This window comes from Mustela putorius, unplaced genomic scaffold (assembly GCF_011764305.1).
Source record: "Mustela putorius furo isolate JIRA1106 unplaced genomic scaffold, ASM1176430v1.1 tig00537335_pilon_pilon_pilon, whole genome shotgun sequence".
NCBI lineage: Eukaryota > Metazoa > Chordata > Mammalia > Carnivora > Mustelidae > Mustela > Mustela putorius.
This window is the reverse complement of record NW_025422457.1, coordinates 5,083,699-5,100,555: the sequence shown is the minus strand read 5'-3', so window position 1 is coordinate 5,100,555 and position 16,857 is coordinate 5,083,699. Positions and strand designations below refer to the sequence as shown.

Sequence of the window (16,857 nt, the reverse complement as noted above, 5' to 3'; positions counted from 1 at the left end):
CTTGGTTCTTTCCACAGTTTGGCAACTGTGGCCATTTCTGCTATGAACATTGGGGTACAGATGGCCCTTCTTTTCACTACATCTGTATCTTTGGGGTAAATACCCAATAGTGCAGTGGCAGGGTCATAAAGAAGCTCTATTTTTAATTTCTTTTTTTTTAAAGATTTTATTTATTTATTTGACAGAGAGAAATCACAAGTAGTCGGAGAGGCAGGCAGAGAGAGAGAGAGGGAAGCAGGCTCCCCACTTAGCAGAGAGCCCGATGCGGGACTTGATCCCAGGACCCTGAGATCATGACCTGAGCCGAAGGCAGTGGCTTAACCCACTGAGCCACCCAGGCGCCCCTCTATTTTTAATTTCTTAAGGTATCTCCACACTGTTTTCCAAAGTGGCTGCACCAATTTGCATTCCCATCAACAGTGTAAGAGGGTTCCCCTTTTTCCACGTCCTCTCCAACACATGTTGTTTACTGTCTTGTTAATTTTGGGGATTCTAACTGGTATAAGGTGGTATCTCAATGAGGTTTTGTTGTGAATCTCCCTGATGGCTAGTGATGATGAACATTTTTTCATGGGTCTGTCAACCATTTGTATGTCTTTTTTGGAGAAGTGTCTGTTCATGTCTTCTGCCCATTTTTTGACATGATTATCTGTGTCTGTTGAGTTTGAGGAGCTCTTTATAGATCTTGGATATCAGTCCTTTCTAGGTCTTGGATATCAGTTCTTTATAGATCTTGGATGTCTGTGCTGACATTAGCAAATATCTTCTCCGTTCTATGAATTGCCTCTTTGTGTTTTGTTGATTGTTTCCTTTGCTGTGCAGAAGCTTTTGATTTTGATGAAGTCCCAAAAGTTCATTTTCACTTTTGTTTCCTTTGTTTTTGGAGACCTATCTTGAAAGAAGTTGCTGTGGCCAATGTCAGAGAGGTTACTGCCTATGTTCTCCTCTAGGATTCTGATGGATTCCTGCCTCACATTGAACTCTTTTATCCATTTCGACTTTATTAGAAAGGTATTGTTAAGATAAATTAGTTTAAAAATGTTAAGAGAAGAAAAAGGAAAGGTTTTTAAAAATTAAAATAAGAAAAAAATAAAATTAAAAAATTTAATTTTGCAAGGGCGCCTGGGTGGCTCAGTGGGTTAAGCCGCTGCCTTCGGCTCAGGTCATGATCTCAGGGTCCTGGGATCGAGTCCCGCATCGGGCTCTCCACTCAGCGGGGAGCCTGCTTCCTCCTCTCTCTCTCTCTGCCTGCCTCTCTGCCTACTTGTAATCTCTGTCTGTCAAATAAATAAATAAAATCTTTAAAAAAAAAAAAATTTAATTTTGCAAGACTAAAGGATCATGGGGAGAAAGCCATGAATTTCATGCATTGCTTTCCGCTATCTCTGAAGTTCCGCTTTTCTCCTTTATTGATGAGCTTGGTCTTGGCTGGATGTTCTGGCTGATCTTCTGGGGGAGGGGCCTGTTGTAGTGATTCTCAAATGTCTTTGCCCGAGGTGGAATTGAGCCACCCTTGAGAGGGACCAGGCTAAGAAATCTGCTCAAGTTCGCTCTCCGGAGTTTTTGTTCCCTGAATGTTTTCTGTAGAGCTCTGGAGGGTGGGAATGAAAGTGGCGGCCTCCCAATCTCCAGCCTAGAGGAGCCCAGAACTCAAGACCCCACTCCTCAGTGTGCCCTTGGAGAAAAGGGGTCACCACTCCTGTCTCCCTGGTCTCCAACCGCATTCTGAGCTCACTTGGCCTGTGACCAAGCATTTCTGTCTCTGGCACACAGCCCCATTTGGATTCTCCAAACCCAGCAGATCCCTGCCTCCAAAGGAAGAAGGTGAGTCTCCCTGGATCTGCCACTTGTGGGGTCCCTGCTCAAAGAGCAGTGGTCTGACTGCGCCCGGGATCACGGTTTGAGGTAACCCCAAGCTGAGAGCACACTCCTTGGCTCCTCTCTGTAGTCAGTTTCCCTGCTCCAGTACCTGCAAGCTCTGCCACACTCAGACACCCCCAGTCCTTCTGGGACCCCGCAGGACCTGAGACCACACTGTCCCCATGAGGGCTCCACCCCTGCTTAGCTCCTGGAGTGATGTCCCTCAGTGGTGCTGACTTCTAAAAGTTCGGATTTTGTGCTTTGTTATTCCACCACTTGCCGGGAGCCGGCCCCTCCCTCCATCTATCTTCCCATGGCTTCGGATTCACTCCGTACGTCCTACCTTTCACAAAGTAGTCAATTTTCTGTTTCTGGAATTGCTTCTCCTCTGTTCAATCTCCTGTTGGGTTTGTAGGTGTTCGGAATGGTTTGATATCTAGCTGAACTCCCGCGAGCTGATGTCGTTTCATTCCGCTACTCCTCTGCCATCTTGCCTCAGTCCCCCTCACCTTTCATTTTAAAGGATAATTCTGCTGAATGTGGAATTACTGGTTGACAGCAGGGTTTTTTTCTTTCAGCTCTTTGAATATAACATTCCAGTGCCTTTTGGCCTCCATTATTTCTGATGAGAAGTCAGTCAGTCCTTGTGTTTTTGTTCCCTTGTACTTGGTAAATTATTTTTCTCTTATTGCTTTCAAGATTTTCTTTGTGGCTTTCAGCAGTTTAGTTACAATATATCTGAGTGGAATTCATTGAGCTTTCTAAGTCTGTAGAGAAGTACTTTTCATCAGACATAAGACAGTGCCTTGCTTCTCCAACCTAAACCCATCTTTATCACCTCAAAGTGGAGGCAGATCTTGTCTGTAATCTACTAATCATGAATTAGAATAATATAATCAGCTGTTTCAAATAGAGTTTTCCAAACAACCCCTGTAATTGTTATCCTAGAGCTACTCCAGTTATGTTCATCATTTGCCTTAGGTTCAACTAACCCTCAAAGACTCTTTCTGCCTCTAATAGCTATTCTCTCCACTGTGGTTTTCTTCCGATAGTATGATCTCTCAGCTTTTAGGCTTTCAGAAAGTTCTGAACAGTTTGGAATGTGTGTTGGCTCACCTTATTTTCTAGCACTATCTAGGAATTATAAAAATATCTTTTTTGGGGTGCCTGGGTGTCTCAGTTGGTTGAGCGTATGCCTTTGGCTCAGGTCATGATCCCAGGGTCCTGGGATGGAGCCCCACATCAGGCTCCTTGCTCAGTGAGGGGGCTGGGAGGAGTCTGCTTCTCCCTCTCCCTCTGCCTGCTGCTACACCTGCTTGTGTTCACACTCCGTCTCTCTCTCTCTGTCTCCCTCTGTCTCTGTCTCTCTCTCTCTCTCTCTCTCTGTTAAATAAATAAATAAATAAAATCTTTTTTAAAAAAGCTTTTCCATCATTTATCTAGAGATTTAGAATAAGAAGAGAAGTTGGAGAGGGGAAAAAAAAAAGTTGGTTTCAATGCTCATCCCACCATCCTAATCTTGTTTTTAATACAATAGAATCAGAAGAGTCTGGCTTTTTAAAATAGAGGTTTTGGGGGCGCCAGCCTGGCTCAGTCAGTGGAGCTTGCAACTCTTGATCTCAGGGTTGTACATTCAAGCTCCATGTTGGGTGTAGAGATTACTTAAAATAAAACTGAGCCTGGATGGCTCAGTCGGCTGACCATCTATCCGACTCTTGATTTCAGCTCAGGTCATAGTCTCAGGGTTATAAGATTGAGTCCCGCAACGGGCTTGGGATTCTCTCTCCCTCTTCCACTTGGGCACGTGGGTACCCACGCGCACGCTCTCTCCCTCTCTCTCTCACTCAAATAAATAAATCTTTTTAAAAAATAAAATATTTAAGAATAAATGAAAAAATAAAATGCAGGTTTTCAATAATATCTTTAATGAAACTTTGGAAGGCTTTGGTTCTCCTAGATAACTAAGAAAATGGTTTAGTGACCTGTGGTTTCTTTTTCATTTTTTCCTAATTCAATTTTCCTTTATGTAAAAAATAATAGACATTTTAAGTTTAAAAGGATAGCAGTCATGTGGATTTCATCTCAGTGTTTCTTCTTACCTCATACCCAGTATTATTGATCATATTCTTGCCTTAGAAATGATGAATCAATTCTTACATTGAATTTTTTATGTTTCATCTCTCACTGTATTGTGTTTTATATTATCAACAAGTAGCTAAAGTCAAATACACTCTGTTCAAATTTGAGCCTGAATCCATAAAAATCTAACCCATTTCCTTCTCTGACAGTCTTTCATTTTCCTTTATGCTTTCAGACTTTTACCTACAGTAGTTTTTTTTTATTCTTTTTTTTTTTATTTTTTTAAAGATTTTATTTATTTATTTGACAGACAGAGATCACAAGTAGGCAGAGCGGCAGGTGGGGAGTGGGAGGGAGGGGGAAGCAGGCTCCCTGCCCAGCAGAGAGTCCAATGTGGGGCTCAATCCCAGGACCCTGAGATCATGACCTGAGCTGAAGGCAGAGGGTTTAACCCACTGAGCCACCCAGGTGCCCCCTTTTTTCCTTATTTTTAATCAAACATTTTAAAGGATTTTTTTTTTAAGATTTTTATTTATTTGAGAAAGTCTGGCAGAAGGAGAGGGAGAAGCAGGCTCCCTGCTGAGCAGGGAGACCCTGATACAAGGCCTGATCCCAGGACCCCAGGATCATGGGCCGAGGGGAAGGCAGAAACCACCTGGCCTACCCAGGCATTCCAAGAATTTTTTGCTTAATAAATTGCTGTAAAGAAATGATTTATTTTGTGCATTTTGCTTGCAATCATACAGGACTTAAAGTGTAAATAAGTATGTCTTTTAGAGAAGTTAGCTCACTCAGAATTTTCTATACTTTTATCAACTTGTAATACATTGTTTAAAAAATCAACTAGTTCCATAGTATTTTAAGATTTTATTTAGTTACTTGAGAGAGAGCAAGAAGAGAAAGAGCACACACACAGAAGGAGGGGGAAGCAGATTCCCCACTGAGCAGGGAACCTAACTGAGGCTCGATCCCAAGACCCCAGAATCTTGATCTGAGCCAAAGGCAGATGCTTAACTAACTAAAGCACCCAGGCGCCCTAGTTCCATAGTTGTAGTGATAAGGATCTCTGCCGTGCTCCCTGGAGTTACCAGCTAAAATCTCAACAGCTATTGCTTCTAATATTTATGTCCTTGTTCCTAAATGGCATGCTTAAACTACCTATAAGTTCCTTCCATGGAAGGAAAGGATTCAGCTTCTTCAACCAAGTTACATACATGTGCTTCCCTTCTCCAGGGTTAGCTAAATCAATATTCAGTGGTTATATTTTTATGAATATGAAATTATTACTCAAAGTTGTATTATCTGTTGCTGTGTAACAAATTACTCTGACATTTAGTGACTTAAAACAACAGTATTTATTATCTCCTAATTTTTCTGAATTAAGAATCCGGGCATGACATAGCTGGGTCCACTAACGCAGGGTCCCTCCCAATGCTGCAGTTAAGGTGTTTGCCGAGGCTGCGATCAAAGCCTGACTGGGGAAGGATGTCCTTACAAGCTTATTCACGTGGCTGTTACCTAGATTCAGATCCTTGTAGGTCGTTAGACTGAAGACCTCAGCACCTTGCCGGCTGCTCAGAGGCTTCCTCAGTTCCTAATCACACATTCCTCTTCATCCAGCAGCTCACAACACGGTGGCTTCCTTCATCAGAATGATCCAGCAAGAACTAAAGAGAAAACAAAAGAAAGCTAGACAGAAGTCATGGTCTTCATAACCTAGTCTAACACTATCCATCATTTTTGCTATATTTTAGTAGTTAGAGATGAGCTCTAGATTCAGTGATCTCACAGTTGAGAAGAAGGGGAAGAAGGGACTCCACAAAGATATGAGAACCAGGGGACACAGGTCATCTCTGCTATCTTAGAAGGCTGCTTCAACACAGATGAACCAGTTACTATGCTGTAATAATGTTTCTTTTTGTATGCAACTCTTTGATAACTCCAGAATTAATAATTACTGCTTTTGTTTCCTTCTTTGTATATGTTCACTCTTCATACTCTATTCCCAGACTCTATGCTGTAGTTTCAGGGCTCCTTTCTGTATGGGTAAGTACATTTGGTAATCTTCGGTTCCAGTTTCACTCCCCTGGAGACAGTACTTCTGCTTTCCTTTGGATGGTTTATTTTTAAGTCCTCTGAAGGCCTTTAACAGCCAAATTGCTTTGGCTTTCTCCATCTGATGAATCTCCTACATCTGGACCTTATGTATTTTTCTATTATCTTTGTCTGTTTCCTTTTTCTGAATGAGCACTTTTTCCTGTGGCTTCCTGAGAAGGATTGTATGGCAAAGTGTAGAATTGTAGGTTGTGAATTGTTTTTCTTCAGAATGCTTAAGGTATTATTATTTCCTTGCCTTCTAGCCTCCAGTATTAATATTGAGAAGCCTGCTTTTTTTTGTTTTTTTTTTTTTTAGATTTTATTTATTTGCAAGAGAGAGTGCATATGAGCAGAGGGAGAAGTTGTGGGGATGGGGTAGAATCTCAAGCAGACTGAGGGCTGAGCATGGAGCCCATCTCATCACCCCGAGATCATGACCTGAACTGAAACCAAGTCGGGCTGACACTCAACTGACTGAGCCACCCAGGCACCCCTTTGCTATTGTTCTTACATCTAATCATTTGTGATTTTTTTTTTCTCCTACGAATGGTCTTAATGTATCTTTTGTTTACCCAATATTCTAAAATTTTGTGATAATATGCAGGTCATCTTTTTTAGCTCATTGTCCTTGGGTAATCTGTGAGACCTTTAAGAAACTTGAGTTCTGGGACATCTGGGTGGCTCAGTTGGTTAAGCAGCTGCCTTTGGCTTGGGTCATGATCTCTGCGTCCTGGGATTGAATCCCACATCGGGCTCCTTGCTCGGCAGGGAGCCTGTTTCTTACTGTGCCTCTGCCTGCAACTTTGCCTGCCTGTGTGCTCGCTCTCTCTCTCTCTCTCTCTCTGACAAATAAATAAATAAATAATAAAATCTCTTTTTTAAAAAAAGGAATCTTGAGTTCTTCAGTTCTAGGTAATTTTTTTTTTTAAATTTCTATATATTTATTTGACAGAGAGAGAGCCTGTGCACAAGTAGGAGAAGTAGCAGTTAGAGGGAGAAGCAGGCTCTCCACTGAGCAGGGAGGTCACCACGCGGCTCAATCCCAGGACCCTGGGATCATGACCTGAGCTGAAAGCAGACGCTTAATGACTGAACCACCCAGGTGCCCCATTTTTTTTTAATTCCATCATAGTTCATATATATTACTATATTAGTTTCAGGTGTATAACAGTGATCCAGCAGTTCCATACATGATTCTGTGCTCACTAAGACAAGTGCACACCTAATCTCCTTCACATATTTAACACATCTCCCAGCCCACCTTTCCTCTGGTAACCATCTGTTTGTTCTCTGGAGTTAAAAGTCTGCTTTTTCGGGACGCCTGGGTGGCTCAGTTGGTTAAGCGGCTGCCTTCGGCTCAGGTCATGATCCCAGCCGCCTGGGATAGAGTCCCACATCGGGCTCCTTGCTTGGCAGGGAGCCTGCTTCTCCCTCTGCCTCTGCCTGCCATTCTGTCTGCCTTTGCTCGCTCTCTCTCCCTCTCTCTCTCTGACAAATAAATAAAATCTTTAAAAAAAAAAAGAAAAAGAAGTCTGCTTTTTCATTTGTCTTTTTTCCTTCCTTTGTTCATTTGTTTCTTAAATTCCACATATGAGTGAAATGATATTTGTCTTTACCTGACTGGCTTATTTCAGAATTATACTCTAAATCCATATAAGTTGCAAATAGCAAAATTTCATTCTTATGGCTGAATAATAATCATGTGTGTGTGTGTGTGTGTGCGCGCGCGCGCGCGTACACACGTGCCACGTCTTCTTTATCCATTCATCTATCAGTGGACATTTGCGCTGTTTCCATAGTTTGGCTGCCATAAACGTTGGGGTGTATATATCCCTTCAAATTAGTGTTTTCATATTCTTTAGGTAAATGCCCAGTAGTGCAATTACTGGATTGTAGGGTGATCATAGGGTAGCTCTATTTTTAATTTTTTGAGGACCCTCCATACTGTTTTCCACGGTGGCTGTACCAGTTTGCATTCCCACCAACAGTACACAAGGGGTTCTTTTTTCTCCACATCCTTGCCCACACTTGTTGTTTCTTGAGTTTTTTATTTTAGCCATCCTAACAGGTATGACTTGTTACCTCACTGTGGTTTTGATTTGCATTTCCTGAGTGACATTGAGCATCTTTCCATGTGTCTGTTGGCCATCTGTGTGTCTTCTTTGGAGAATTGTCTGTTTAAGTCTCCTAATTTTAGGGGGTTACTTGGGGGCCCTTGGTGTTGAGTTGTATAAGTTCTTTCTATATTTTGTACTAACCCTTCATTGGATTTATCATTTGCAAGTATCTTTCCCCACTCAGTAGATTGTCTTTTTGTTTTGTTTGTCGTTTCCTTTGCTGTAATCCCAGGAGATTATTTTTGCTTTTGTTTCCCTTGCCTCAGGAGACAGACATACACCTAGAAGAATATTGTTATGACCAGTTTCAGAGAAATTACTGCCTGTACTCTCTTCTAGGATTTTTATGGTTTCCTCTCTCACATTTAAGTTCTTGTCTTCTTTGTCAAAGATTAATTGACCATTTAACTGTGGGTTTATTTCTGGGCTTTCTGTTCTGTTCCATTGATCTGTGTATCTGTTTTTGTGTTGATACCACACTTTTGATTACTACAGCTTTGTAATATAACTTGAAATCTGGAATTGTGATACCTCTCGTTTTGTTTTTCATTTTCAAGATTGCTTGGCTACTCAGGGTCTTTGGTGGTTCCGTACAAATTTTAGGATGTTCTAGTTCTGTAAAAAGTTTTTGGTATTTTGATAGAGATTACATTTAATCTGTAGATTGCTTGTATAGTATGGACATTTTAACAATATTTGTTCTAGTTGATGAGCATGGAATATCTTTCCATTTCTTTATGTGATCTTCAATTTCATCAGTGTTTTATATTTTTCAGAGTATAGGCTCTTCACTTCTTTGATTAAGTTTATTCATAGGTATTTTATTACTTCTAGTGCAATTATAATTGGGATTATCTTCTCTCTGCTTCTTTCTTTCTTTCTTTTTCTTTTTTGAGAGAGGGGAGGGACATAGAGAGCGAGAAAGAATCTTAAGTAGGCCCCACGCCCAGTGTAGAGTCTGAGATAGGGCTCAATTTCATGACCATGAGATCTTGACCCGAGCCAAAATCAAGAGTCAGATGCATAACCCACTGAGCCATCCAGGTGCCCCAATGGAATCGTTTTCTTGATTTCTCTTTCTGCTGTGTTATTATTAGTGTATAGAAATGCACAGATTTCTGTACATTGATTTTGTATCCTGCAACCTTACTGAATTCATTTATCAGTTCTGCCAGTTTTTGGTAGAATTCTTAGGGTTTTCTATGTAGAGTATCCTGTCATCTGCAAATAGTGACAGTTTGATTTCTTCCGTACCAATTTCAATACCTTTTATTTCTTTTTGTTGTCCAATTGCTGTGACTAGGACTTCCATTACTCTGTTGAACGAAAATGGCAAGAGCTGGTACCCTTTTGTCTTGTTTTTGACCTGAGGGGAAAACCGGTTTTTCCCCACTGAGTATGGTGTTAGCTGTGGGTTTTTCATGTAAGGCCTGTATTATGTTGAGGAATGTTTCCTCTAAACCTACTGTGTTGAGGGTTTTTATCATGAATGGATGCTGTACTTTGTCAGTTGCTTTTTCTGCATCTATTAAAATGATCATATGGTTTTTATCCTTTCTTTTGTTGATGTGATATACCATATTGATTAGTGAATATTGAATCATCTTTGCAATACCGGGAACAAATCCCACTTGATAATGATGAATGATGCTTTGACTATATGTTGGATTTAGATTTGGTTTCCTAATATATTTGTTGTTTGTACGATCTGTCCATTGATGTAAGTGGGATGTTGAAGTCTCCTACTATTACTGTATTACTATCAGTTCCTTTATTTTTTTTTTTTAAGATTTTGTTTATTTATTTATTTGACAGATCACAAGTAGGCAGAGAGGCAGGCAGAGAGAGAGAGAGAGAGGAGGAAGCAGGCTCCCCGCTGAGCAGAGAGCCCAATGCAGGGCTCAATCCCAGGACATTGGGATCATGACCTGAGCCAAAGGCAGAGGCTTTAACCCACTGAGCCACCCAGGTGCCCCATTCCTTTATGTTATTAATTGTTTTATGTATTTGGGTACTCCCATGTTGGTTGCATAAATATTTACAATTATTGTATCTTCTTTTTGGATTGTCCCCTTTATTATTATGTAGTATTCTTTGTCTCTTGTTACAGTTTTTGTTTTAAATTGTTTTGTTCAATACAAATATTGCTACACCAGCTTTCTTTTTTTTTTTCTTAGATTTTATTTATTTATTTATTTATTTGACAGACAGAGATCACAAGTAGGCAGAGAGGCAGGCAGAAAGAGAGAGAGGAGGAAGCAGGCTCTCCGCGGAGCAGACAGCCCGATGCGGGGCTCGATCCCAGGACCCTGGGATCATGACCTGAGCCAAAGGCAGAGGCTTTAACCCACTGAGCCACCCAGCCGCCCCTACACCAGCTCTTTTGACATCTGTTTACAAGATAAATGGTTCTACATCTCCTCACTTTCAATTGGCATGTGTCTTTAGGTCTGAAATGAGTCTTGTAGGCAGCATATAGATCTCATTTTTTTAACGATTCCATCACCCTATTTCATTTGATTGGAGAACTTAGTCCATTTACATTGAAAGTAATTATTAATAGATTTTGTATTTATTGCCATTTTGGTACTTGTTTTGTAGTTGTTTTGTACTTCTCTGGTCCTTCTCTTGCTCTTTTTCATAATTTACTGTCTCTAGTGATATATTTGGATTCCTTTCTCTTTATTCTTTGCATATCTATTAGTGATTTTTGATTAGTGGTCATCATTAGATCTGTATAAACATCTTCTGCATATAGCAGTCTATATTAAATTGATGGTCATTTAAGTTTGAACCCATTCTTTACTCCTCTCTCTCCACTATTTTAGCTATTATAGTGTCATATTTTATGTTTTTTTATTTTGTGAATCCCTTGACTGATTTTTAAAGAGATAGATAGATAGTTAGATAGACTTTATTTATTTATTTGACAGAGAGAGAGATCACAAGTAGGCAGAGCAGCAGGCAGAGATAGAGGGGGAAGCAGGCTCCCTGCTCTGCAGAGAGCCTGATGCGGGACTCAGTCCCAGGACCCTGAGACCATGACCTCATGCCGAAAGGCAGAGGCTTAACCCACCGAGCACCCCCACCCGGCGCCCCTAAAGATATACTTATATTGTTAAAGATACGCTTTTTTTAAAAAAGATTTTATTTATTAATTTGACAGAGATCACAAGTAGGCAAGAGGCAGGCAGAGAGAGGAGGAAGTAGGCCCCCTGCTGATCAGAGAGCCCGATGCGGGGCTTGATCCCAGGTACCTGGGATCATGACCAGAGCGAAGGCAGAGGCTTTAACCCACTGAGCCACCCAGGCGCCCCTTAAAGATATGCTTTTATTGGTTTGGTGTTTCCTACATCTCTTACTCTTATTATTTACAGTCCGGTCTTCTCAAGAGTCCCCTTTAACATCTCTTGTATGGCTGGCTCAGTGGTCATGAACTCCTTCAGCTTTTGTTTGTCTGAGAAACTCTATCTGACCTTCTGTTTTGAATGATAGCCTTGCTGAATAGAGTATTCATGGGATAGGGATTCATGGGATTCAAAGGGGGAAAAGATTTTTTTTTCCTTTTTTTTGAATATGTCCTAGAGAAGTCCCCTAGCAATCCCTGCCCCTCCAGAACACGATCTGAAATGAGTAAACTACTCTCCCTCCCCACTGTCCCGGGCATTTTTCAAATTGCTGCTTCTCTGCTGAATGTCTGGGGGCTTTGTCAGGCTGGCTCTTTATGGGCAGGGTCTGAACTTCCTGTTGCCCTCCAGGCTTTCCCAGAACTGAGCCTCCTGATTTTCAAAATGCCAGGCGTTAAGCCCCACTGGTTCTAAAACTCAAGAAATTCAGCCCCCCTCTCCCTTTCAAAGCCAGGTGTTATAGGTATCTCTTTTCCCTGTGTGAGCTCCCAGGTAGGAGAATGTTTCTCTCCCATTTCCACTCCAGTGCTCCCTCCCCTTGTCCAACGAGGATGCTGGTTTGCTCTCCACCACATTTCTGCCCTTCCTACCCTCTTCAGTGTGGCCTCTTCTCTACCTTTTTTTTTTTTTAAGGATTTTATTTATTTATTTGACAGACAGAGATCACAAGTAGGCAGAGAGGCAGGCAGAGAGAGAGGGGGAAGCAGGCTCTCCACTGAGCAGAGAGCCCGATGTATGTCTTGATCCCAGGACCCTGGGATCATGACCTGAGCCGAAGGCAGAGGCTTAACCCACTGAGCCACCCAGGCGCCCCATCTTCTCTACCTTTTGTTGTGGAGTTTGTTCTGCCAGTCTCCGGGTTGTGTTCTGGGTTATTTGTGATACGTAAGTGTTCTCTAACTGTATCCATGGGATAAGGTAAGCTTAGGGTCCTCTTAATCCACCACCTTCTCAGCCCTGGAAAATTTTTTCTTTTAACTCTTGTATTCTTTCTTTTCTTTCAGAGGCAAGGTCCTTTCTTTGGAACTTACTATGTTTTTACCAGCTTTATTCAGATATAATTGACAAGAACTCTTTAACTTTAAGGTGTACAATGCGTATCACTGATTTCATGTACATGTATAGTGAACTCCCACAGTATGAATGGTTAATGCTTTCATGACCTCACAGTTCCTTTCGTGTGTGTGTGTGTGTGTGTGTGTAATAAGAATACTTAAGATTTACTCTCTCTAGTAAATCTCAATGATACAATCTAGCATTGTTATAATCACATTGTATATTATTAGATCCCCACATCATCTTTTAACTGAAGGTTTATAGTCCTTTACCAACATCTCTTCATTTCCCCCACCCCTGGGTCTTGGTAAATACCAATCTATTCTGTTACTATGAGTTCAACTTTTTCAGATTTCACATATAGTGAGATCATAAAGTATTTCTTTCTCTGATTTCAGTAAGTATAATGCCGTTAAGGTTCATTCACGTTGTCACAAATTGCAAGGTTTCCCTCTTTTTCATGGCTGAATGATATTCTATCACATATATACCACATTTTTTTTTCAATTTTTCTTTTTTGAGTATAGTTGACACACAATGTTATTTTTTTAGGTGTACAACTTAGTGATCTTGACAAATTTCTACATTATGCCACAAGTATAGCTACCATCTGTCCCATTACATCAGTATTACAGTATCACTGATTGTATTTCTTACGCTGTGACTTTTATTTCCATGATTTACTTATTCCCTAACTGGAGGACTATATCTCCCTTTCCCCTTCAACCATCCTCCCTTCCCTCTGGCAAACATCAGTTTTTCTCGGTATTTATGGGTCTAACTCTGCTTTTTGTTTGTTTATTCATTGGTGGGGTTTTTAAAAATTTTTTTAGATTCCACTTCAGTGGAATCATATGGTATTTGTCTTTCTCAATCTGACTTATTTCACTTAGCTTAATACCCTCTAGGTCCATTCTTGTTGTCTTAAATGGTACAATCTTATCCTTTTTATGGCTGCATAATGTTCCATTGTGCAAGAATATATATAAATACCACATTTTCCTTATCCATTCATCTGTTGATGGACGCTTAGGTTGCTTCCATATCTTGGCTATTCTAAGTAATGCTGCAGTAAGTATAAGGGTGCATGTATCTTTTCAGATTAGTGTTTTACTATTCTTTTTTTTTTTTTTTAAAGATTATTTGTTTGGCAGACAGAGATCACAAGTAGGCAGAGAGGCAGGCAGAGAGAGACAGAGGGGGAAGCAGACTCCCTGCTGAGCAGAGAGCCCGATGCGGGGCTTGATCCCAGGACCCTGGGATCATGACCTGAGCCGAAGGCAGAGGCTTTAACCCACTGAGCCACCCAGGCGCCCAGTGTTTTACTATTCTTTAAGGAAATACCCAGTAGGGGAATTCCAAGAAAGTGAATGATGACCCAAGAATGGCCTGAGGGAAGTTAGTGAGAGAGCGTGATTTAAAATAACTCTTCTGGGGCTTAAGTGATCTGAAGAGTCCATAGTAGAATATGGCCCCAGTTGGACAGTCTTTTTCATTTCATGGGCATTTGGTTCTACTTTATAGATTTCCCTGATTGTTATTTTCCAACTCTCCTTTTTTAAATTTGTCATATTTTGTCAGTTTTTAAGTTACTTCATATTTTTTCATTGTTTTTTTAATAGTGTCCTATTCTTGTTTCGGAGATACAAAATCAGATCGTAGCTCTTTAAGAATATTGGTTATAATTTTTTTTTATATTTTTTTTATATTTTTATTTAAGGGAGAGAAGATTTTTTCAGTTCAGTTTTGTATTGTTGTTTCTGTTATTTTGTTTTAGTTCTTCTGTTTCCTAACAATTTCTTTCTGTGTTGTAATTTTGTTCTCTGTCATGGTACATCTCGAATGTCTAATGGTCCTTGGTTATCTCTCCACACTGCAAGTTTTTTGGAAGCACTGGAGTCAGGGCTTATAGACTGATATATTTTACTCCAATGAGAAGGCACTAGTCTGCCCTTTCACAAGGGAATCCCCCAGATGAAAATGAATATATTAGGGTTTTTCTCTTACATTGGTAAGTTTTTCTAGAGTAATCTTTGAATCTTCCATCAGCTTTCTAGAGCCATGCTGGGAAAGGAGACTTGGAAGGTCTTACCATTTATGATGTCTTTTACTTAATCCCTCTCTTTTCATAAATCTCACTCTCAACTGTGACTGATGCCTCTGGTTCCAGGTCCTCCATGGTTCAGCCTCACCTAAGATTAACTTCATTTTTTGGAATGAGGAAGCACAGAAGTCTGATTGTGGGTATTAAAGAAATCTTAAAGGTCTTAAACTCCTTAAAAATTTTCAGCCAGGCTTCTTTTTTGCACTACTGCCCCATACCCATCTTCCAAGATGATCAGTACCTTCCATTCTTAGGTCTTTCTGGGGTCCCACAGCACTGGGGGGTTACTTGTGTTATCGGTAGACTGTCTGCCCATTTCAGGCTTAGCTTTAGCATTGTCTGGCCTGCTAAATCATCTATCCTCTTGTGTACCTCATTTCCACTTCGAAAATTTTATTGACATCTCTTACTATCTTTTGTTACCTCTGCTCCCATTTTATCCTTGGGTTTGACTTTTATTCTTTGTTCTCATTTTAATAATGCTTTAAAGGATAGAAGAGAGAACATACCTGTTCAATCTATTGCATTTAAATAGAAGTCTCCGAGTATTTTTTTAATCCTCATCTGGAATTGTCTTCATAGCCTATATACTGATGACATGGTATATACCCTTTCATTTTTTGCTCCTGGTGACTTGAAATGATAGTTCTGACCTGTCAAAGAGGAAATTTGCTATTGCTGGCCTAACACTGAGAAATCCTAGGCCAGAGGTTTAGGAAAAAACATACATTGATACAATGGGAGCATTTTATAAATGCATCAGGAAACAAACTGACTAATAAAAATTCATGTGTGTGCTGCCTACCTGTGGTAAGTAGGTGTAACTGACAGAACTGTAAATATAAATTGTCCTAATTGGGGTAATACTGACTATAGTTTTATAATTTACTTATTTAATGGTTTGAGGGAAGACTTCTTGGATATATTCACATAATGTTTGAGGAACATAGTTCTTAATGAATCCAATGTTGATAACATTCTTTAAGGCTTAGAGTTAAATAATACTGAAAAGTAGATCTAGTAAAAACAGTGAGGGAAGAAGCCTTCAAATAAATCTAAAGATCTCACGTCTGTGCATTACCCATTTAATCACCTTGAATAACAGTGATGTCCAATAGCATGGCTATAGACCTATGTCCCTCCCACCATAATTCTGAATTGTGGATATATCTAGGACTGATTGATCAGATCAGGTCATTTCAAGAAAGTGAATAATAACCCAAGAATGGCCTGAGGGAAGTTAATGGGTGAGCATGATTTAAAATAATGCTAATCTAGGGCTTAGGGAACTGAACAGTTCATAGTAGCCCATTTGGGAAACTAAGAATAATGCTAGTACTTGTCCAATTTCTCCAATTTCCTTGGGATTATATAAGGCCTCTCATTGTTCTTTAAACTGAATTACGATTCTTCTAGTCTATATTTTGGGGGCTGAATATAGGCTAGAATCAAGCCTAGGGAGTAATAGGGCTGAATATAGGCTGAATCAAGTCTAGGGAGTAACTTGTTTTCTTCCCATTGCAGAAGAAGCAACTAATGAGAAATGTCTTTATTTTGATGGGATGTTGGTTACATGGTTATATCCATTTGTTAAAACTCATCAACCTTTTCACATAACATATATACATTTTATTGCATGTAAATTATACCTCCCATCAGCTGATTTTAAATGGGTATCTTGTGGACTTCTAAGGATTTTCTCCTACTGAAATTATTTCACGTAGCATAGTGATGAAAAAAGCTAGTAAAAGTTATGCCTCTTATAAGCCATCTGACACAGATTTCTGTGACCTCTCTTAAGCTTTAATTCTCTGATCTGGATAATTGAGATTTTAACAGTACCTGCTTCAGAGAGTTGTAAGGATTAAAATTTTTAAATGTGTGTAAAATACTCAGCATAATACCTGGCACATAGTAGATCCTCATTATGTAGTGGCTGCAAATTATTATAAATTTAAGTTACTATTTACAATATCATTTCTCCTTTGATTTTTCTTTTTATAATATTTTCAGAAAACCCATATAGACAGCTGCCCTGCAACTGTCACGGAAGCATGCCCGGAAAGACAGCAATAGAACTTGGACCTCTATGGTATGTGCTTAAGCCTAATAATATACAGATGGTCCCCAACTTGGG

The 16,857-nt window shown here is 40.0% G+C and overlaps 1 protein-coding gene across 2 annotated transcripts in view; it reads left to right on the top strand.

Annotated features, from left to right (window-relative positions):
- Positions 1-16,857, top strand: part of TRMT1L (tRNA methyltransferase 1 like) — a 53,909-nt gene that overhangs the window by 31,266 nt on the left and 5,786 nt on the right. For both annotated transcript variants that reach the window (XM_045074313.1, XM_045074312.1), the window contains one exon: positions 16,734-16,812. In XM_045074313.1, coding sequence (XP_044930248.1) covers positions 16,734-16,812 — 79 coding nt within the window. The remainder of the gene's footprint in view (positions 1-16,733; positions 16,813-16,857) is intronic.